Genomic DNA, 23,105 nt, shown 5'->3' with positions numbered 1-23,105 from the left:
AGGAACCCAAGTAGGATCCCCTACACTGCCTATTCCAGAAAGATTGTATGTGTTTGGGCACGGGGGGCGGGGGTGGATTCCAGGTGGAATCCTCTTCCCACCTACGTATCCTGAAGTTAACTAGTAAGAAGTGTGAGAGTGTACAGAATAGTGTTGGGTGGGAGGAAGAGTGCTGAGGCCTGTGGGGAAGGGGAGGAAGATAGAGTGACCACAGGGAAAGTGGCAGAGGTGCCAGGTAGCTTTAATGAGCCTGAGGCACCAACTGCCCCCATTCTGTCCCACCCTCCCACATCTGTCAACCCTCCTCCACACACTCCCTCCCCCTATAGTTCTGGACAGGTCCAGCCTGCCCAAGGCCCTTGACCTCTCCAGCTAGAGCTTAGTTCTTCTGTCCCCTCAGTCTCTCCAGCCGCCTCCGAAGGTCTGGGGGCAACTTGGCCCCAGTTGCCAGCAGCTCTCGAAGTCTCTGTTTGGGAGTCTTAGTGAGGTGGAAATTGCAGGGGACTGGGCCCTCTTCAAAGGTGACCCGGCAGTTGCGTGTCGATGAGTGGTAGCCCTCAGCACTGGCAGTCACCAAGTAATCGCCTGGTGTCAGCAGGCGCCAGTAATCCCCGTCCCAAGCTGAGCAGAGAGAAGGACAAGTTCAGGATCCAGTGATCCTCAGCTTCTGAGCCAGCCTAAAGTGCTCCAGCCTTCCCCCAGCCCTTCTCCACACACAAACACACACCTGTGGTGACATCATGGTTGATCCCCTCCACAGCAATAACAGCATCGGCAATCCCCAGCTCCGTGTCCTTGTCCCGCACAACACCCGCAATACCCATGCGCACCTGCAGGGGAGGGGGCGTGGCTGGGAAAATACTTCACTTGGATAGTGTGCTGCTCCATCATGTGTGCAACCCAGGTTCGAGCCTAGCCCCCACTGCAATGAAGGAAGTTTCAGTGCTGTAGTTTCCTTCACTCTCCCTGCCTCTCAATCTAAAATAAATAAAATGGATATTTTTTCTTATGTGGTACATTTACTATGTTCCCACATGACAATACCAATTTTAAAATTCTCCTGACTGATAAATTGCATCTGACTCAGAGGACTATAAATAAAGGCTTATCTTGGGTATCCTCCAAGTTCAGGGCCCTGTGCTATGGAGCTTGCTGCTTTAGAATCCCTGAAAGTTATACTTGAGGAGCCATTGTAAAGGACCTGACCTCCTGCAGAACCTGGAGCAGCTGTTGTTCCTGCCTGCTTGAGTCTCTCTCTTTTTTTTTTTTTTTTTTCCTCTAGGGTTATCACTGGGTTATTTTTCCATTTTTATTAGATACAACAGAGAGAAATTGAAAGAAGAGAGGGAGATATAGAGGGAGAGACAGAGATAAGACACCTGCAGACCTGCTTCATAGCTCGTGAAGCTTCTCCCCTGTAGGTAGGGAGCGGGGGCTCAAACCTGGATCCTTGCTTGGGTCTGTGTGCTCTCAACTGGATGCACCACTGCCCGGCCCCCTGATTGAGTCCCCTGAAACAGCTTCTCTGAGCCGATTTCTTTAGCTGCTATGGGGATCTCCTCCTCTAGGCTACGTCAGATACTACCCCGCCTATGAACTGTGCTTCCTGCCCTCTTTCCCTCAAGTCAGTCTGATGCCAAGCACAGTCACTGGGGCATCTTGTAAGGGAGAATGTTCATATGGACTTTAGGGGAGCTCCTGGGGAAAGCTCATCAGGAGGGGTGCGGGAGGCTGGGTGAGGGGGATCCAGTGCACCTGCTCCAGGTAGGTGAGGAGGGCATCCTTGTTGTTCTCCCACTCCTGAGGCAGCTCATTCTCATGAGGGAACTTGTCACAGGACAGCTCCACGGTGACCTCAAAGCAGTTGGTGTGGAGATAGCTGAAGTCATTCATGCCTAGGGGACCACAGACACTGGAGCCTGGGGGCAGAACAGAGCCCCACCCACCAAGTGCCCAAGCCTAGGATGCACTTCCTGGCAGGAACTGCCCCCAGACTGCATGGGACAGCAGGATGTCCCACTAGGGAAGGGTTATGGCAAGTGGACCAGTCCCACCCTGGGGCACATACTCCCGGGAACAGTGTGCCAGTCAGCCCCATTGATGACGTTGCCATGTAGGGAGAAGTCCTGATTATGGCAAGGCCGGCGGTCTGAGTCCTGCATAGCCCGGTTAGTGCCGGCGTAAACAGTGCTGAGCCAGCGGAACACGGCATCATCCGGGGTAGGCGTGAGTTCACGGGCAGCCCACGGAGTCCGCGTCATGTCAAACGGGTAGGACACCACGAGCTCGCCTCCATGGAGGTTGGCGCTCAGCACGAAGGGGATCCGCTTCATCCACTCAATCACTGCCCGGGTTTCAGGAGCCACCTGCAGGGGTGGCATGGAAGAGGCAGGAGACAGAGGCGAGGGTCCTGAGGATAGCCCTCCACCACCACCCCCAGAATACTCACTGTGGCATTGGGCAGGGTATAGTAAGTGGGGAGTGGCAGGTGGTGGTTGGGGACAGTGTCGGGTACCAGACCATCATCCTCTGCCTCCCACAGAGGTGTGTTGAGGTCTGCAAAGTTGTGGTTCAGGTCGATGCCCTGCTGGGTCCAGCGGCCCTCAGCCCAGCCTACCAGCTCAGAGCCCTGCCAGGAAGAGGCTTGTTCAGGCCAGGTGGGTTCCAGGAGCCAGGGTGGGACGAGCTCATGCTCGGTGGCCTACCCGACGGAAGGCAGTCTCATAGCCATCAGGATTCATGGAGGGCAGCAGGTGAATGCGTGTCTCGGTGAGCAGCCGGGTAACCCTCGGGTCCCCTCGGAGGAACTCGAGGCACAGAAACTGCATGAAGAGCAGGAGCAGCTCCCGACCCAGGGCCTCATTCCCATGCATACCGGCCACGTAGCGCACCTCGGGCTCTCCTGGGGGTGGGCACACTGAGGCTCAGAGCCAGCTGCCTTCTTCCCCTCTGCCCTCCTCTGCGCCTACTTCTCCCCGACTGCCATACCCAGCTCATGCTCCCCAGGCTGGTCTGACATCTCCATCACATACAGCTTCAGGCCTTGGTGGCTCTTCCCGATGCTGTAGACTCGAGTGATGTTGGGGCACTGCTCGCTCACCTGCTTCATCAGCTGTCATGGCAGGGGATGGGGAGGGTGAGACTCAAAGGACAGGTCACATGCAGACGGGAAAAAATTACAAAAGCCACAGCCATGGAGAGACCAAGAGGGAGCAGCAGCAGCAGAAGGAAGGCCAGAATGGAGGGAGCATTGAGAGATTGAGGGACAAAGGTCAAAAGTCAGAAGGAGGGAAAGGGAGATGGGAAGGAGAAGGCAAGAGAGTGACCACAGGTTATGGGGGGTGATGTCTGAGAGGGGTAAGTTCTCCATCCTGGATTTATGTCTGACCTTCCTCATGGCCTTGTAATTGTGATGCCGGAAGTCCAGTGGGTCAGAGGATCCTAGGGCAGGGGCCGCTGGGAACAGGCCATTAGGATCTGAGGGTGGGTGAAAGGTAAGAAGTAAGCGCATGGTGGAGGTGGTATCCTGTCCATCTATGCCTTGTCTGACTGCCTACCTGAGACAGGGCAGGCCAGAACCTCTGCCCGCAGGCAGGCCGCGCCTCCCTCCAGCCAGGTCTGGGGCAGCAGGCGAATGAAGCGGGCCACCTGGGGCTCAGGTAGGAGGTTCAGCACTGGTGTCTCTGGGTCCGAATTAGCAGGAAATACCTGGGGGTGTTGAGTCCTTCAGTGAGGCTGCTAGAAGCCCTGTGGGCCCCATCGGTGCCAGCACAAATTGTTCTGAGCCAGTGGAACACCACATCATCCAGGGTGACTGTGTGTTCTTTGTCCTGGGGTAGAGGGCCCTAGTCCAACCCACCATGCTATGGGGACAGAATGCCCAGTCCCTAGCATAGAAGGTCCCAGGTGCCACTCACTGCTTCTGCCCCACTGCTGTGGTTTCTGCTCCCCCACCAGGTCTGGCTGTCATTGCTGAACTGGACCTTGAATGACGTGACCCAGTCATACCTGGCAGGAGAGGTGTGGAGAGGTCACTGGCAGCCCCAGGACTCCCTTTCCAGCCCTCCCAAGTCTACCATGATCTGGCCTGGGGATGGCATGCCTCACCTCCAGATGGAGTTCCTGCCCTGGGTGATAACCCCTGAGAAGCGGGTGGGGTGCCTCGCATCCACCTGAAGCCACGGCTCGGCATCTTGCTGCTCAGCACACCAGGCCCCGTCATACAGATCACCATCCTCCAGGCCAGACTGTGGGCACAGGACACGGTGGTCAGACCCAGGGGACCATGGTGGGGTGGGCCAGGACAGGCGCCGGGGCAGTTGGCAGGGAAAAAGTCCTGGGGTAGCATTGTACTGAGCCAGGGTTCCTGACCTGAATGTTGAGCCGCCCTCGATGTGGTCCAAGACCAAAGGACTGGCTGCTGGATGCTTCGAACTGGCTATCAGACACTCTCAGCGACTCCAGGCCCAAAGGAGGACAATCTGGTGTGGGAGCGGACAGAATCATGGGGTGGAATTAGGAAGCTAAGCCTAAACTCGCTGTGTGTGGGCTGGCAGGAGGTAGAGAGTATCATAGAGCATGGGCAGGGCCTCTTCTGAGGGGTGGAGGATGGGGTACCTGGTTCTTGCCACTTGGGGATCTCAGAGGTCCCCATGGGGCTGGTGGTCAGCAGAGGCCTGGCCGTCACCATGATTTTGGGACGAGCGATCTTCTTCCGCTTCTTTATAATGACCTTTTTCTTCTTGATGACTCGAATCCGAACATGCTGTTCCGTGGTCCCTGGAGACCAGAGAGGGCCAGCACCAGGGGAGGGGGGAAAAATGACATGAGACCCCCAGATGAAGATACCTGCCATCTTGGGGAGGCAAGTCGCACTACATACCCAAGGACCCTAACATGGACTGAAAGGCGGACTCAGTTTGGTCTCAACCCACCTCACCAGTCACTTCCTGACAAGAGAAAGCAGCTGGCCTACATTGCTTCTCCCAGACAGAGAGCAGAACCCCCCCCCCCCCAGTTCTCATGCTCTCCTTCCTGCCTTTGCCCTCAAATGCTCTCCTGCAACCTTGCTTTGCATGTTTCCTCCCCTTGTCCTGGCTAGGTCTCGGTTTCCTCATCCGCGAAAGGGAAGGCTGGGGCTCGATGAGCAGCATTCCAGGGCTCCTGTGCCAAGGCTGCTGACTTGCAAACTTGATGTGCAGGGCTGGGGGCTGCTGAGTCAGCAACCACCGCATGGGGCAGGGAGGGAGAGATGTGAGAGGGAGAAGGGGGGAAGGAGGGAGAGGGGAGGAAAAGGAAGGAAGGAAGGATGAGAAAGAAAGAGTTGGAGAAGGGGTGTGTGTGTGTGTGTGTGTGTGTGTGTGGTGTTGGGGAAGGGGCCTCCATGGGCGAGGGAGAGGGGCTGACTTGGAAAAGCGGCCCAGGGACCTCACCCTTACTTCTCTCGGCTGACGGTGGCTGTGTCGGGGTGCTTTGAGGTGCCGTGGTGGACACCCGAGCCTCGGTGGTCGCGGGAGGCTCAAGCTCCAGCACAGAGGTGCCGGGCGCCCCCAGACCCAGGCGGACGGCGGGCGTGCAGGCGGCCAAGGCGAGCAGGAGCGCCCACATGGCGAGGTCGCGCCCCCGAGATGCTAGGGCCCGGCGGAGTCTGTCGGTCGGTCCGGCTGTCTGTCGGTGGGTTCCTCTCTTCCTGCCTTGAGCTCGGGAGCCCCCCGCCCCTTCCTGCCGAAGCCGCACGCCCCCAGTGGCCTCCGGCACGCCTACATGGCGTTCCCAGCCTTTGGACCCGTGAGGATAAAGGGGCGGATGGTGAACCCCCATGGGCTCCTGGGGTGAGGGCTGAGGTTCCCGGCACCCACTAGCGTGCCCCTCCCTCTCCCAGGGCACATGGGGTTGTACCGTGGGGTGCTCGTGCCCCGGGGGACCCTGTGCTTTGCATGATGTCCCGAGCTTAACACGTGGCTTCTCAGTGCAACTTCATTTTGTAAACAGGTAAATCGAGAGACATAGCCAGGGACCAAAACTGAGAAATTTGGGAAGGAGAAGACAACCCGAGAGATCTTTTCAGAGTCAGCAGCACCACACACACCACACACACACACACACACACACACACACACACACACACACATACACACACACACACACACACACACCGAATGGATTTGAAAAAAGAGGGGAAACTGAGGCTTGCCGGGGCACGGGAAGAAGGCTGGCCTTCCAGGAAAGCTTCTGGGAGACAGTCTAAGGGACCCAGCCAGAGACGGCATGTCCACCCGCCTCTCCTCTCTCCTTCCTCCCCTCCCCTCCTCTACTCCTCCGCTCGGCCCCGCTGCCACGTTCAGGGTTACATAACCTGAGGAGTGAAGCTGGAGCCCTACACTGAGCGTTGGGGCCGGGTTGGGGAGTGGAGGGGTCCAGGGGTTCTGTCCCACCCCCATTATCTTTCCTCCCTTTCCCTGCCCCCATCTCCATTCCTACTCCCTTCCCCTTATCTCCGCCCCCCCCCCCCCACATACACAATTTTTTCAGAGCTACAGACTCAGGGAACTGCCTCAAATTCCAAGATTCCAGAGCCCCCTTCAATGCCCCACACACACACACCAGGGTGGCTCCCCTGCAGGAAAGTAAAGTAAGTGCTCAGTGTACTTCACTGTGGGATATTTTGTCCTTGCTAAAGGCTTGTCTGGGAGCTACTGCCCTCCCCAGGTCCCTAAGAAGCCATGCTGAGACTTGGCCAGGAACCCTCTGGAACTCTGAGCAAATAAATGTCTTTGTTTTGTTTCTTTATATAAACAATTTAAACCATTAAATAAGCATATCACCACCATTCTGGTGGTCCGTGGTTATATATATATTCCCTTTCATTGCCCTTATTGTTTTATTGTTGTCAAACTGCACATGTTCCTACAGACTTCAGTACCTGGAAGGCTCACCTGTAAGACCACGCCTCACCTCCCCTGTGCTCTTCTGCTAATTCCTACCCCTCCAGTCACACAGACATTTTGAATTTCCCTCTAAAACACCACCTCAAACCAGTCTCAGGTCCTTTGCGTTTGTTCACCAAGTTTGTGTCCTTATCATTTGGGTCACCTTTCAATGATACCTGCTTCTAAAGACCTTTCCTGGCCATCCAGATAAAAATAAACACCATCTGTCTACATACACTCTGTTCTCTCTCTTTCTTTTAAATATTTAGTTATTAGCTAATGAGAATAGTAGAGCATCATTCTGGCACTTGCAGTCTTGGGGTTTGAATTCAGGACCCCTTGTTTAATAATCAAACATTTTATCCACTGTGCCATCTCCTGGGGGTGCATCTCTCTCTTTTCTTCCCTATCTATCTATCTATCTATCTATCTATTTGTCTTCAAAGCATTCAACATTGAGACTATCTTGTTTTGTCAGACGTTCACTCTGGGGTCCTCTCTCCCGATAGAAAATAAGTAATCTTCCAGAAGAAACTTTTGTACCCAAAAGTTCACAGCTCCACCTTAGAACCTAAGATAGCAGTCTCTTACCAGTGTTAAAAAAAATGCACATAAGGGAGGTCAGGCAGTAGTGAACCTGGTAGAAAGCACATTATAATGCTCAAGGCCCCAGGTTCAAAGCTCCAGTCCCATCTTGGGAGAGGGCAGGAAGGAGCTTCTCAAGTGGTGAACCAGTGCTATCTCTCTCCCTTTCTCTACAAGGGCACTGGCTTCTGGTAGTGTAAGAGACTGAACTAGAGACTTTGGATCCTCAGGCATGTTGAAGTCCCTACATAGAAGCAGATAGCATACCCATTATACTATCTCCCTACATAGAAGCAGATAGCATACCCATTATACTATCTCCCTCACAAATATATATATATATATATATATATATATATATATATATATATATATATATATGTATATATTGCCTCCAGGGTTATTGCTGGGTCATGATGCCTGAACCATGAATCTCCTGGAGGCTATTTTTTCCCCCTTTTGTTGCCCTTGTTGTTTCATCATTGTTATGGTTATTATTGTTGTTGTCATTAATGTCATTGTTGTTGGATAGGACAGAGAGAAATGGAGAGAGGAGGGGAAGGCAGAGGGGGAGAGAAAGATAGACACCTGCAGACCTGCTTCACTACCTGTGAAGTGACCCCCCCCCCCCTGCAGGTGAGGAGCCGGGAGTTTGAACCTGGATCTTTATGCCAGTGTTTGCACTTCGCACCATGTGCGTTTAACCCACTGTGCTACCGCCTGGCCCTCAACAAAATATATTTTTAGCTACACACATAATATATTCAAGGCTAGAGGGGACCAAACAGGACCGATCATTTCCTAGCAGCAGGTTTCAGGAGTGTGGGAACAGAAGATATGACATGAAGTGGGGGCCTAACCCACATGATCCCCTCATGTCAACCCCTCAGAAGTTCTCAGACCACTTGTATCCCTTGTTTCTTCCCCCCTTGTCCTAACCCTCAGTGTCCCTGTCACTCTTTCCATGCCCTCTGTGTCTGCCAGAGCCCCTTGGTACCCTCTCACCACGCTCTGCACTCTCCGCTAGTGCTGCTTTTGGCCCTCCCCATTAGTACCTGGTGCCACAAAGGCACCAAGCCCAGATGCAGATTTAAGAGGGGGCAGCTCCAATGGCACAATGGCAGGCATGCAGCCAGGTACTTGCACCCAGCTGGAGATCTTCCACAGCCTCATAAAGGTGAGGATATATGCAAAGCACAATCTGGGGGTGGGGGAGAGGCAGGTGGTGGTGAGTCTGGTAGAACAGACATTCTATAATGTTCAAGGACCAGGTTCAAGCCCTCAGTCCCCACCTATGAGGGGAAGCTTCATGAAAGGTTGAAGCAATGCTGTAAGTGTCTTTCTCTCTCTCTCCCTTTTTATCTCTCCTTTCCCTCTCAATTTCTTTCTGTCTTTAGCTAGAAAAAAAAATAAGCACAACCAAATAGGTCTTAGATGAGTGGGAGAAGACACCTGCCTAAAGGTAAGTTAATTTCAGGAATAGGCTAAAAATCTCTTGCCAGTTCCCCGGTATGGTCTGGTGACTAGAAATGGAGAGGACAGTTGACTTTGGCATCAGACAACCTGAATTTCACATCCTGCTTCTGCTGTCTATTGGATTGTTGGGAAAGTCATGGTGTATTTTTCTTTCTTTCTTTCTTTCTTTCTTTCTTTCTTTCTTTCTTTTTTAATATTTATATCCTTTGTTGCCCTGGTTGTTTCATTGTTGTAGTTATTATTGTTATTGCTATCGTTGCTGTTGGATAGGACAGAGAGAAATGGAGAGAGGAGGGGGAGAGAAAGACAGACACCTGCAAACTTGCTTCACAGCTTGTGAAGCGACGCCCCTGCAGGTGGGGAGCAGAGGACTCGAACCGGGATCCTTATGCCAGTCTTTGCGCTTTGTGCCACCTGTGTTTAACCTGCTGTGCTACCACCCAGCTCCCATGATGTATTTTTCTACGCAAAAATGCACCATGACAGGGGGAGGGGGCTCGAGGTCAGGCGGTAGTGCAGCGGGTTAAGCGCACATAGTGCAAAGCATAAGGACCAGGGCATAAGGACCCTGGTTCCAGCCCACAGCTCCCGCCTGTGAAGCAGATCTGCAGGTGTCTTTCTCTCCCCCTCTCTGTCTTCCCCTCCTCTTTCCAGTTCTCTCTGTCCTATCTAACAACGACGACATCAATAGCAACAACAATAACAACAACAACAACAAAGGACAACAAAAGGGAAAATAAATAAATATTTTAAAAAATTTACCATGACTTTTCCAACAGCCCAATATTGTGTTTGGAAAACCATGGATAGTAACTTCATTTCTCTGTTTCATCTGTAAAATGGGAATGATAATAATTCCCTCCTAGTGTGATGATGAAGTGCTCTGTTGTTCCAGGAAGCACTAAATTTACCAGGTGAAACAAAGATGTAGGGGACAACATACACTTGCTCCCACATGCATGGAATAAAGCAACATCCAAAAAAGAAAGGAAGTTATGTGTCTTTTGTCTAAATGAATTGACAAGTAATAAAAATCTAATGCCTGTCTGTGTCTTCTCATCTCCAGTTGCTGGTTGCTGGTTCTGGACAGAGCAACTTACTCCCTTTTGGGTGTCTCTCTTCTCTCTTCTCTCTCTCCCTCTCTCTTTCTCTCTCTCTGTCCCTCTTTCTCATGCAAGTGAGCATTGATGAAGACTCATATCATCCAAATGTTTAGAGAAGCAGATCTCCCATATGTCCCTCCTCCCCTCACTCCATCTCACCCAGCTGCCTTTTTTGTACATCAATATCTTTAAGAACTTTGCTCCTCTGGGGGTCGGGTGGTAGCGCAGCAGGTTAAGCGCACATGGTGCAAAGTGCAAGGACCAGCGGAAGGATCCCGGTTCGAGCCCCCAGCTCCCCACCTGCAGGGGTGTCGCTTCACAGGTGGTGAAGCTGGTCTGCAGGTGTCTATCTTTCTCTCTTCCTCTCTGTCTTCCCTTCCTCTCTCCATTTCTCTCTGTCCTATCCAACAATGAACGACATCAACAACAATGATAGCTACAACAATGAGGGCAACAAAAGGGAGAAAATGATAGCCTCCAGGAGCAGTGGATTCGTGGTGCAGGCACTGAGCTCCAGCAATAACTCTGGAGACAAAAAAATTAAAGAAAAGAACTTTGCTCCTCTAAATGTAACTAAGAACCAGCAGCCACAGCACCATTGCTCCCACCCCAGCTTGTTAGAATGCACAATCCCCACCCCTGACCTAGACCTACACAGTCAGAATCTGCATTGTAATAAGATTACCAGAAGAATCAATCCCAGGAGATTCATGTGCACATTAAAAGCCAAGAAGCCCTAGATGGCAGTTTCCAGCACCTCTATCTAAAATGCATGAGATTCACAAATTCATTTCTGAGTGTGATGGTGTTTAATGCTGTCACTAGAAATTTCATCTTGAGCCACAAGAGTATATCCACATAGTTTTAGGGAATTGATATTTTATTCATCCTGGGAGTATATATTCCTGTTCTCCACAATAGGACTGTATACTGATTTTCAAATAGCACCAATCTCCAGTATATAAAGAAAACTAAAAAAAAAGTTTCTGAAAAGTGGGTGAAATATACTATAGAATATTGCAAAATGTATTTTTAACTTATGTAAGGAGAAACACGGCAAGTAAAAAATGCATGCTAGAGGAAGAGAGAAACAGATATTTGGAGGTAGTTGTTAGTCAAAAGGAGGGATAATAACTAGTACTAGGGTGTCGGGAGGTAGCACAGTGGGTTAAACACACGTGGCGCAAAGCACAAGAACCAGCTTAAGGATCCTGGTTCCAGCCCCCAGCTCCCCACCTGCAGAGGAGTCACTTCACAGGTGGTGAAACAGGTCCGCAGGTATCTATCTTTCTCTTCCCATCTCTGTCTTCCCCTCCTCTCTCCATTTCTCTCTGTCCTATCCAACAACGACGACATCAATAACTACAACAACAAGAAAAAACAAGGGCAACAAAAGGGAAAATAAATAAAAATTTTAAAAAGAAAGAAAAACAACAACAACAAAACTAGTACTAGTAGAACTCTGTAAAGGAATACAAAACAAGGACAAATATTTTCAGGAATAAACACCAAATGAAAGAAATATATATTTGAAATATATATTTCAAATATAAAATAAAATTTATATATAAATATATAAATGAAAGAAATATATATTATATATGATAAGAAGGAAGCAAAAAACAAAGAGGAAAAGGTGTAGAAAGGATTTAAAAGTCCTAGGGAAAAAATGAAGTAATTTTAAGACTTTATAGGGGGTCAGGCGGTAGCATAGCAGGTTAAGCGCACATGGTGCAAAGGACCGGCGTAAGGATCCGGGTTTGAGCCCCCTACAGGGAAGTCCTTTCACAGGCGGTGAAGCAGGTCTGCAGGTGTCTTTCTCTCTCCCTCTCTTTCCCTCCTCTCTCCATTTCTGTTTGTCCTATCCAACAACGAACGACATCAACAATAACAATAATAACCACAACAAGGCTACAACAACAAGGGCAACAAAAGGGGGAGCATGGCCTCCAGGAGCAGTGCAGGCACTGAGCCCCAGCAATAACCCTGGAGGCAAAAAAAAGACTATAGAGAACTATCTCTGTGTAAATGTGATTATGTTTAAAAATATTATATATAATTTACATATAAGTACAGTATATATATATATATACCAGAGTCTTTTTAAAAACTGTTCCTGTCTCACCATTCTTTGCTTGAACAGCATCTATCCGTTTCTTCTTCACATTTCATACTTTAAAGTTGTCTCATTTCATCTTTTTTTAGTTTTTATTTATAAAATTGAAATATTCACAAGACTATAGGATAAGAGGGGTACATTTCCACACAATTCCCACCCACCTCCAACTCTATATAGTCCCCTCCCTTGATAGCTTCCCTATTCTTTAAGCCTCTGAGAGTATGAACCCAGGGTCATTATGGGATGCAGAAGGTGGAAGGTCCAGCTTCTGTAATTGCCTCCCCACTGAACATGGGTGTTGACAGGTCAATCCATACTCCCAGCCTCTTTCTTTTCTTAGTGGGGTAGGGATCCCAGGAAGCGGGGCTCCAGAATACATTGGTGGGGTCGTCTGCCCAGGGAAGTCAGGTTGGCATCGTGGTAGCATCTGGAACCTACCTGGTGGTTGAAAAAGAGTTAAGGTTCCAGGAAGATGGCGGACTGAGAAGCTGCTAGCAGCGTGTGCTCTGATCACATCTTCTGGAAACGGTTCCAGATGCCACCAGGATGCTGGCCAGGCTTCCCTGGATTGAAGACCCCACCAATGTGTCCTGGAGCTCAGCTTCCCCAGAGACACACCTTACTAGGGAAAGATAGAGGCAGACTGGGAGTATGGACCGACCAGTCAACGCCCATGTTCAGCGGGGAAGCAATTACAGAAGCCAGACCTTCTACCTTCTGCAACCCTCAGCGACCCTGGGTTCATGCTCCCAGAGGGCTAGAGAATGGGAAAACTATCATGGGAGGGGGTGGGTTATGGAGATTGGGTGGTGGGAATTGTGTGGAGTTGTACCCCTCCTACCTTATGTTTTTGTTCATTAATCCTTTCTTAAATAAAAAATTTTTAAAAAAAAGAAAAAGAGTTAAGATATAAAGTTGTCTCATATTTCTATCACTTATGTTCCTGGGTCTACTTAAGTCTGTATCACCTTCTTGAGCATTAGATATTTCTTGTTTCTTTTTCTGTGACACTCTTTTCAGTACCTCTTACACGGCAGATTTTTTTTAACTAAATCATTTTTGTCAAAATATGACAGGATAGAATTTTAAATTAAATCTTATTTAGGCCAGCTGTGGCTCAGGGGCTCATCACAGTAAGCTGCACAAAGTGAGGCCCTGATTTTGATCTTTTTGATCCCTACTGTGTCAGAGTGGTGCTCTGGTTTGTATCTCTCTCTCTGTCTCTCTCAACCACTCTCTGATTTCTTCATTCATTTTTTAAAATTCTTCTTCTTTTTTTTTTGGCCTCCAGGATTATCGCTGGGGCTCAGTGCCTGCACCACGAATCCACTGCTCCTGGAGGCCATTTTTTTTTCCATTTTATTGCTCTTGTTGTTGCCCTTGTTATTGTTGTTATTGTTGCCATAGATGTTGTTGCATAGGATAGAAAGAAGTTCAGAGAGGAGGGGAGACAGAGAGGGAGAGAGAAAGACAGACACCTGCAGACCTGTTTCACCACCTGTGAAGCAACTCCCCTGCAGGTGGGGAGCCTGAGGTTCAAACCATGACTCCCCTGCAGGTGGGGAGGCGAGCCCCAACCAGGGATCCTTATACTGGTCCTTGCGCTTCATGCAATGTGTGCTTAACCCGCTGTGCCTGACCCCCATTATTATTCCTTTTTAACCAGAGCACCACTCTGGTTTATGGTGGTGTGAGGGATTGAACCTGAAACCTGAGAGCCTCAGACATGGAAGTTTTTTGTGTATCCATTATGCTGTCTCCCCAACCTCTTTACTCTCTCATTAAATACATCTTTAAAAAACATAAACCACACTTGAGCTAGTAATAGACACTTTCCTTCTCAAGTATGCCACTTATAATGATTTTTGTTGTTTCTTTTTTTTAAAAAAAAATTATTATTTTCTCTTTTGTTGACCTTGTTGTTTTATTGTTGTAGTTATTGATGCCATCATTGTTGGATAGGACAGAGAGAAATGGAGAGAGAAGGGGAAGACAGAGATGGGGAGAAAGATAGACACCTGCGGACCTGTTTCACCACCTGTGAAGCGACTTCCCTGAAGGTGGGGATCCTTACACCCGCCCAACAGTGTGCTTTGTGCCACCTGCACTTAACCCTGTGCACTACCACCTGGCTCCCTGTTGTTTCTTCTTACACATGCCTCTATGCTTCAGTTGTTATTTCTTGATTTTTCTACATTTAGATGTTATCTCTGGATTTTCTTTATTTCAAATATTTTTATTTATTATTGAATAGAGACAGAGAGAGAAGTTGAGAGGGGAGAGGGAGATAGGGAAAGAAAACAGAGAGATACCTGCAGCTCTAGTTCACTCATGAAGCTTCCCCCCTGCAGGTAGAGATCAAGGGCTTAAACCTGGGTCCTTGTGCACTTAGCCAGGTGTGAGAACTTAGCCAGGTGTGCCACCACCTGACCCCTTATCTCTGGAATTTCTACTATGGAATTAAGGGCTTAGCTTTCCTGCCACACGTGCCTGGCCATGTTTGCAGCCCAAGTTTGAACTCTGATACCACATGGGAGGAGCTGTGGCACCAGAGAAAGCTCTGGTGCTCTATTATTTCTCTTTATCTCTCTCGGAAGTAAAAAGCAACACAAAGTGGCAAAATCACCATGTGCAAGGCCTAAGCTATTTTTTTTTTAATGTAGAGGGGCTTTTTTGTTTGTCTGTTTGTGTTTTGTTTTTTTGAGAAGACCAGGGCATCACTTTGTTATCTGTGGTGCCAGGGATGGAACTCATGCATGTCCTGATCTCAACCACCTTGGCCCAGAGGAATACATTTATTTTCCAGGCAGCCACTCGCTTTATTACATGTTGATTTTCCTTGGTTCCATTCTCAGGAGGTAACCTTAACCTCTGCATTGGAGGATATTATACTGTAGCTTCCTTATATTCACACCCACTGAGCTCTGGAACCCCCACATCTGGGACACCTCCCACAAACCACAGTGCTGAAAAATTTTAACAGCCCCACCACACCCCTATTTAGCAGGCTCTGAGAAACCTCAGGTTGCTTTCTGGAAAATCCTCCACAAGGTCCCACAGACATCACCCTCATTTTAAAGGAGAGAGCTGAGGAAGGAATGATTTCCCTTGGACATACAACAGGGAACCCCTGTGGGGAAAGCAAGCAGCCTCTCCTCCCTTGGTCAGAGGCCCATGTGGTGATAGGGTTAAAATTCCTGCAAGTCAGATCCCCCTGGAAGGTCTAAGGCTGATAATTAGCAAAGGCAAAGAGGTAAGTCTTAGTTCTCAGGAATCAGGACCCCCTCCGGGTCATGCCCCACCTGAGCCCCCAGCTGTTTGTGAGGCAAGAGCCAACAGCAGCCCCCTTTGTGCCCTGGGCCCCCACCTGCAGTAGGTCACAATGCCCCAGCTGCCCAGTCCCAGAATGGCTGACTTAAGAGGGAGGAGGTAGGGAGGAGATGAGGAGGGATGGATGGGTGGGGAGGGGACAAGTTCAGAGGAGCCCAGTTCCTCATCCCTGAGCTTCCCCTTGGGTGTTTGCCAGGGCCCACCCCCTCCCACCTCCCACTCCATACTGCCTCCCAGCATCAGCCCCTCCCATAGGGGTCACTCCCTCCATGACCCAGCTCTGTTCACCCAGGCCCAAAGCCCTTGCTTTCCCCATCCCTGTCCGTACCGAGGGCCTGGGTGATGGGGAGGCACCAGGTAGATCAGTGGACCCATGTGCCTCCCCCTGGGGTCCTAGGCCAGCCCGGATCCTGGACAGTATCCTAGGGCTGGGGGCACTGGGGCTGACAGTTCAGGCAGTCTTTTTCATGACTGGTCCAGCCCTGCTCCTGCTGCTGCTCCTCATCAGCTTCCTGGCCTTTGACCTGCTCCACAGGTAAGTGGACAGCAGCCTGGTAGATGGACAGAAGTCATCAGGCTAGCAACTGGTCTAAGCCACTCCCTCTATCTACAGGCCTGCAGACCCCAACCTGCCACAGCATGTCATCCTCACAGGGGGCCAGAGTCAGGGGGCCGGTGAGGGGCCTGGACAGCAGGAGGCTCTTCAGCCCACAGTGACAATCACGAGACAAATCCAGGACGCCCTCCTGTTGCTTCTCTTGGGCCTGGGGCTGCTGCTGGGGGTGCATGGCCTGCCGCTAGCCCTGCTTGGCCTGGCTTTCTGCCTTCACCCTTGGGTCTGAATGCCCATCTTCCTGAGACACTGAGTGGAACATGCTGCTTCCGGGAGCCTTCTTTCCTCCCCCTGAGCTGGGCAGACTCGAGGGGACCTCTTTATCCCAAGCTGAACCTCAGAGGACCTCTGGCCTCAAAATATAATCAGTGAATACCTAGGCATCAGTCTGAATGCATTCATGAAAGGTGAGGTCAATCACATGGAACCTGAAACAGAACAGTAGCCACCTCTGAGCCTGCAGATGGAGGGGTTGGCTGCTCCAGCCTCCTGTGTGGGTCCAGAGGATGAGGGTGTAGAGAGAAACTTGCAAGAGGCAGATGGAGGGTTGTGGGCCAGAGGTCCCAGGAGAGCTTCCCACAAGAAAGCATGAGAGCAGCTGGGGGGGGGGGGTAGGTAGCACAGAGGGCAAAGTGTTGGACTTGTGAACATGAGGTTCCCAGTTCAATCCCTGGCATTGCATGTGCTAAAGTGATTCTCTGCTTCTCTCTCTCAAATCATTTTTTAAATTATTTATTTATTGATTAACCAGAGCACTGATCAGCTCTGGTTTATGCCTGTATAGGAGATTGAACCTGGGAATTTGGTGCCTTAGGCATGAGAGTCTCTTTGCATAAACATTATACTATCTACCCCTGCCAGAAAAATCATGTCTTAAAGAGCTTTTTAAACAGCAAACAGAAACTACCTCTGTGGGTTCATATAAACAGGAGCTCAGGTGCTGAACCCCACCCCAACCCGGGTCATAATGGGGCTCCCCTGGAGAGGGTGGGAGTGAGTGATTGTGGGTGCTCTGATCCGGCTGCCAGGTTGCCCTGGATGCTGTAGGAAGCAAGATGACTTAGGTGGCCCTACCCAGAGGTAAGACCCAGGCCCAGCACCAAGCCCTACCCCACGCTGACACCCCTCTACCTCGTGTTCCCCCCACCCCTGCCCTGAGGTCTCTGGTACCTCCACCAGGGCTGCCCTGCACTCCCTCACCCTATTCCCAGGTGCACCAGCTGGGATGCAGCGGGCACGCATGGACACTGATACCATCGGGGCCGATGGGGCCGGCGAGGGACCGCAGCGGGCGGTGCCCTGGTCGGCCTGGGTCACGAGGCAGGACTGGGTGCGCTGGTGCTGGTGCCACATGCCCCGGAGCTGGACCCAGTGGTGGGTCACGTCATGCTGGCGTCAGCCACTGCAGCGCCTGCTGTGGGGCCTGGAGGGCATCCTGTACTTGCTGCTGGCGCTGATGCTGTGCCACGCGCTCTTCACCACCGGCTCCCTCCTGCTGAGCTCCCTGTGGCCCGTGGTGGTCGCTGTGTGGCGTCACTTGCTGCCTGCCATCCTGCTGCTGGTGCTCAGTGCCCTCCCTGCCCTGCTCTTCACTGCCTCCTTCCTGCTGCTCTTCTCCACACTGCTGAGCCTCGTGGGGCTCCTCACCTCTATGTCTCATCTAGGCCAAGCTCAGGACTTGGACCAATAGAAGGGCAACCCCATCCCGCTGCCTGTGTCTTTTGGGCTCTGGCCAGTGGCCTGAACCTGGGGGGAGAGGGAGGACAGTGTGTCTGGGGACCTCCATCTCCGCAGGCCTTAGATGCTCTTTTTTAATTTTTGTTATCTCCAGGGTTATCACTGGGGTTTGGTACCTGCACTATGAGTCTACTGCTCCTGTAGCCTTTTTTTTTTTTCTTTTTCTTTCTTTCTTTCTTTCTTTTTTTTTTTTTGCCTCCAGGGTTATTGCTGGGACTCATGCCTGCACTATGAATCCACTGCTCCTGGAAGCCATTTTTTTCCCTTTTTGTTGCCCTTGTTGTTGTAGCCTTGTTGTGGTTATTATTATTATTCTTGATGTCCTTCATTGTTCGATAGGACAGACAGAAATGGAGAGAGGAGGGGAACACAGAGGGGGAGAGAAAGACAGACACCTGCAGACCTGCTTCACCACTTGTGAAGCGACTTCCCTGCAGGTGGGGAGCCAGGGGCTAAAACCAGGATCCTTATGCCAGTCCTTGCACTTTGTGCCAGGTGTGCTTAACCCTCTGTACCATCGCCCAACCCCCCCTGCGGCCATTTTTTCAAAAAAAATTTTTTTTGATAGGACAGACATAAACTGAGAGGGAAGGGGAAGATAGAGAAGGAGAGAGAAAGATAGACACCTGCAGACCTTCTTCACTGCTTGTGAAGTAACCCTCTGCAGGCGTGGAGCTGGGGGCTCAAACCAGGATTTTTGCGCCAGTCCTTGAGCTTTATACTATGTGCCCTTAACCTGGTGAGCCACTGCCCAGCCCTGACCATCAGTTCTTAGTGCTAGTCAGAGCATGTGTGGTGCGGCTAGAATGGACAGGATAGGCTTTCCTTGATCCCTAGGTGCCTCCCGAAAGCCAGTGCTGCAGTACTTGGTATAGAATAATGGTCAGGGCCTTCAGAGGAGGGAAGGGCAAAAGGCTTAACCAGGGGGTCTGATCATGGCCAAGCCACCAAGAGCTCCCATATGAATGCTAAAATCACCGAGTTCACCTGAGCAATCAACAGCATCTTTTCCTTTTAATTCTCAGTGGTTTCATCTTCAAACTCATTGGGAACTTTTAGCTGGGTGCCCCTGGATTTACCACTCCCACCCACCTCTGCTTTCCACCTCCTCCAGAAGAACCCATTGTCAGAAAACTAGCTGATGAGGACTGGCCAGAAGTCCCAAGAGAGGTTTCAATGTACCTCCCAGACCTTTCCCCTCACAAACCTCCTCACTCCCCAGACTTCCTACTTCCTGCCTCAGTCCACAATTCCAAGCCTGGGAAAGGACTGGCCAGGATAATGAAATTTCCAGAGAGCAACTACACTTAAAATTTTCAAGGTCTGTTATGGAAAAACACGAATCCCCACCTCACTTCCCCTTTTACAACCTGTGGCTTTGGTCAGTCCTTCTGAGCATCCATGTTAAGTGGGTCTAAATTTTGTCATGATATTGTTAAAGACAAATTTTATGTAGTCCAGGAGGTGGCATAGTGGATAAAGCACAGAACTCACAAGCATGAGGTCTTGAGTTCAATCCCTGGCAGAACATGTACCAGAGTGATGTCTGGTTCTTTCTCTCACTGCTGTCTTTCTCGTGAATAAATAAATAAATTATTTAAAAAAATACAAAGCTTATGTAAAAACCAGACACCTGTAAGATAAGTGTATTGAATTCTGAGGACATGTTTGTAGGCTCAACAAGTCTTTTGACTCCAAAGGCATTGAATGAGAAGGAAAATTCTTCAGGCCTTTGAAGAAATACACTATTGTGGACAACACTTTTGGCCCCAGAATGGTAAAGAGGGAATAGATGGGTGTGGGTAAGATGTGTGACAGGTCATGTGCTGTGAGATCTCAGAATGTGCAGATGTTGGACTTTCCTGATTGTGAAATGCTTGGAGACTGGGGTTTGATGCCAGAAGCTGGGGTGGGGTGGGGGCAGGGAAATCTAACCCACAGATCAAATTAGATCAGCACACATACCCTGTGACCAGACAACCCAAAATGAATTCTCACGAGGACCTTGATTCTCAAGTGTGTGTCCAGGGCCGGCAGTCATCCTCTGACCCGACAAATAATTCCCAGCACCAGGAAGACCTTGAGAAGTGGCATCAGTTGATGCCCCGGGCACCAAGTCTCACGCTGTTAGCCCTCTAAACAAAGTAGCAAGTAATCAGCTATTGTCAAGATAACAGCTCAAGCTACAGGTGAGAATCTCCCATCTGACCCCCACCCGCCTCACCCCTGAGCCTCCCAAACTCTCACCCAGTCCTGATCATACTCTATCTAAAACCCTAAAACCCCTCTAACAACCTATGGCCTCAGCCAGTCCTTCTGAGCATCCATGTTAAGTGGGTACAAACTTTGTTGTGACATTGTTGAGTTAAAGATAAAGCTTATGTAAAGACCAGACAACTATAAGATAGTACACCTAAAATTCTCTCTTCTCCTGTAACTTAAATGCTCAGACCCTAGACTTTTAGGATTCGGAATCATTTTTACTAAAACCCACTTGCTGCTGAGTTTCATAGCCCTGTCTGCCTCTGGTTAAGTGCCTACAACCCTAAAACATAATCCTTCCTTCCCATTCCCTTGTGATTCTCCTTCAAATGTGGCTTGGAAGCAAGGTCAAGACAGGACGTGAAGATATAGCCTTGTAGTTAGCACTGGCTGTGGCATATTAAGTGAAGCTGGGTTTGAATCCCTTCACTGTCGCTTTTCTTGGTCGGAACTGTTAGACCATTTTGAACTTAAACATTTTCTTCATGAGTGAAAACAAGAGTAAGAATACCTATTTTAAGGTCCCTGGGAGGTTCTGATATATGGGTGGGGATCTTAGAATGACACTCCTATTCATGATTTGAGGGAGAGAGAGAGATGGATCCTTGCACTAGTCCCTGTGCTTCGTACTCCAACTCCTGGTCCCCTTATTTTATTTTTTTAGTGGCCACCAGGGCTACCCTAGTACTTCACTGGGGCTGAATTATTCTAGTGCTCCTGGAAGATTTTTCTTTCTTCCTTTTTTTCCAGATAGATGATGAGAGACAGAAGAGAGAGTCAGAGAGGGAAGAGACACCACAGTATACTCCACCACTTGTGAAGCTTCCCTTTTGCATGGTGCTCCCATGTGGTGGCCAGGGCTAGAATCTGGCTCCATGAGCATGGTAAAGTGTGTTCTCTTTTTATTTATTATTGGATAGAGACAGAGAAATTAAGAGGGGAATGGAAGATAGAGAGGGAGAGAGACAGACACCTATATCCCTGCTTCAACATGCATGAAGCTTTCTCCCTGCAGGAGGGGACCAAGGGTTTGAACCTGGGACAGAGTGTGTGTTCTCTACCAGGTGAGCTATTATGTAGTCCTATTTTCCCATTTTGGAGACAAGAAAGATAGCTACTTGCTAGTGGCAAGGCCAGGTTTTTTGAGTCCTAGTCCTTCCTACAAGTTACTAAAAGGAAAGTGGTGGAGGAAGTACGACTTGATTCTTAGTATCTGTTCTTAAGAATTTACTTAGTGGGGGAGTCAGGCTGTAGTGCAGCGGGTTAAGCGCAGGTGGCGCAAAGCACAAGGACCGGCATAAGGATCCCGGTTCTAACCCCGGCTCCCCACCTGCAGGGGAGTCGCTTCACAGGCGGTGAAGCAGGTCTGCAGGTGTCTGTCTTTCTCTCCTCCTCTCTGTCTTCCCCTCCTCTCTCCATTTCTCTCTGTCCTATCCAACAACAGACAACAACAATAATAACTACAACAATAAAAAAAAAACAAGGTCAACAAAAGGGAATAAATAAAATAAATATTTTAAAAAATTTAAAAAAAATTTTAAATAAAAAAAAAAAAGAATTTACTTAGTGGTCTGGGAGGTGGTGCAGTGGATAAAGCATTAGACTCTCAAGCATGGGGTCCTGAATTCAATCCCCAGTAGCACGTGTACCAGAGTGATGCCTGGCTCCTTCTCTCTTTTCTCCTATCTTTCTCATTAGTAAATAAAGAAAAAAAAATCCTTTTTAAAAATATGATATTTACTTATTTGATAAAGAGAGAAGCTGAGAGGAGAAAGGGAAATACAGAAGGAGGGAGGGAGACACCTTCAGTACTATTCACTGCTTTTCCCCTGTAGCTGGGGACCAGGGACTTGAACCTGAGTCCTTGAGTATTGCAGCCTATGTGCTCATATAGATAAGACACCACCTGATCCCTCTGTAGAATACCTGTCTGAGAGAAAGCCAGGATTTTCAAGACAGTGAAATCAAGAAGGAAGTGGCAGATAGGAAGAAAGAAAAACATTTGCAGCACTGCTTCACCCCTGCAAGTGGGGATCAGGACCTTGAACTGGTGTCCTCCTGCTTTATAGTATATGCACTCTACCAGGTGCACCACCACCCAACCCTGAAAGGCAGGATTTTTAAAAAATATATATTATTTTTTTATTATCTTTTATTTATTTCTTGGGTAGAAACAGCCAGAAATTGAGAGGAAGGGGGAGGGAGTCAGAGATGTACCTGCAGCTCTGCTTTACCACTTGTGAAGCTTTACTCCTGCAGTGAGAAACGGGGGCTTGAACTCAGGTCCTTGCGCATTGTAAAATGTGCATTCAACCAGGTTCTCCACCACTCAGCCCCAGGATTTTGGGTTTTTTTTGGCTCCAGGGTAATTGTTGTGGCTCAGTGTCTGCACTACAAATGCACTGTACCGGAATCCTTATGCAGGTCCTTGGGTTTCATACCATGTGTGCTTAACCCACTTTGCTACCACCTGGCCCCTGAAAGTCAGGATTCTTTTTTTTTTTTACACCGGCAGACCTGCTTCACCGCCTGTGAAGCGATCCCCTGCAGGGAGCCGGGGGCTCGAACTGGTATCCTTAGCCAGTCCTTGTGCTTTGCGCCATGTGTGCTTAACCCGTTGCCCTACCACCCGACTCCCGAAAGTCAGGATTCTTAAGCAGCCTCCCTCATTTTGCATTGGTGATCTTGAGGCCACTCTAGGTAAGGAGAAAAGAGATTTTTGGTTTCCACCAGATGCACTGGGAAGCAAGATCAAGAAGTCCTTCCTCTCTTCTCCACAATTAGTTCAACACATACCAGTGACCCTGCAGCCAGAGTGAATTTTCACAGAGGTCCACAATGTGGCTTCTCACAGTGTGGCCCCAGGGCTAATGGGCATTATCTGGGCATCACCCATCACCATGGAGCTGGCTGGAAGTCAGATTACCAGGCCACCCTGGGTCTGCTGAGTT

General features: G+C 49.6%; 3 protein-coding genes across 4 annotated transcripts; 2 read left to right on the top strand and 1 right to left on the bottom strand.

Moving 5' to 3' along the window:
* Positions 1-225: 225 nt before the first annotated feature.
* CPXM1 (carboxypeptidase X, M14 family member 1) lies at positions 226-5,828 on the bottom strand. Of its 2 annotated transcripts, none has more exons than XM_060187462.1 (14): positions 5,439-5,828; positions 4,618-4,779; positions 4,372-4,481; positions 4,108-4,247; positions 3,918-4,008; positions 3,558-3,708; positions 3,389-3,477; positions 2,989-3,112; positions 2,706-2,902; positions 2,450-2,629; positions 2,069-2,366; positions 1,756-1,895; positions 728-830; positions 226-621 (listed from the first exon to the last, which is right to left on the bottom strand). In XM_060187462.1, exons 1-14 carry the CDS (start codon positions 5,818-5,820, stop codon positions 380-382), a joined length of 2,409 nt encoding a protein of 802 aa, XP_060043445.1. In that variant the 5' UTR covers positions 5,821-5,828; the 3' UTR covers positions 226-379. The 2 variants fall into 2 exon arrangements, with proteins under 2 accessions (XP_060043445.1, XP_007539583.2); XM_007539521.3 differs by having other exon boundaries at positions 5,433-5,827.
* A 9,857-nt stretch (positions 5,829-15,685) lies between these two features.
* Positions 15,686-16,534, top strand: C1H20orf141 (chromosome 1 C20orf141 homolog). The gene is made up of 2 exons (XM_007539585.2): positions 15,686-16,077; positions 16,156-16,534. Exons 1-2 carry the CDS (start codon positions 15,812-15,814, stop codon positions 16,382-16,384), a joined length of 495 nt encoding a protein of 164 aa, XP_007539647.1. The 5' UTR covers positions 15,686-15,811; the 3' UTR covers positions 16,385-16,534.
* On the top strand, positions 16,528-17,858 carry TMEM239 (transmembrane protein 239). The gene is made up of 3 exons (XM_007539523.2): positions 16,528-16,562; positions 17,184-17,235; positions 17,367-17,858. Exon 3 carries the CDS (start codon positions 17,381-17,383, stop codon positions 17,843-17,845), a length of 465 nt encoding a protein of 154 aa, XP_007539585.1. The 5' UTR covers positions 16,528-16,562; positions 17,184-17,235; positions 17,367-17,380; the 3' UTR covers positions 17,846-17,858.
* Positions 17,859-23,105: the final 5,247 nt, after the last annotated feature.

Source organism: Erinaceus europaeus, chromosome 1, assembly GCF_950295315.1.
Source record: "Erinaceus europaeus chromosome 1, mEriEur2.1, whole genome shotgun sequence".
Taxonomy (NCBI): domain Eukaryota; kingdom Metazoa; phylum Chordata; class Mammalia; order Eulipotyphla; family Erinaceidae; genus Erinaceus; species Erinaceus europaeus.
Note: the sequence above shows the minus strand (reverse complement) of the source record. Positions and strands in the feature narration are given on the sequence as shown.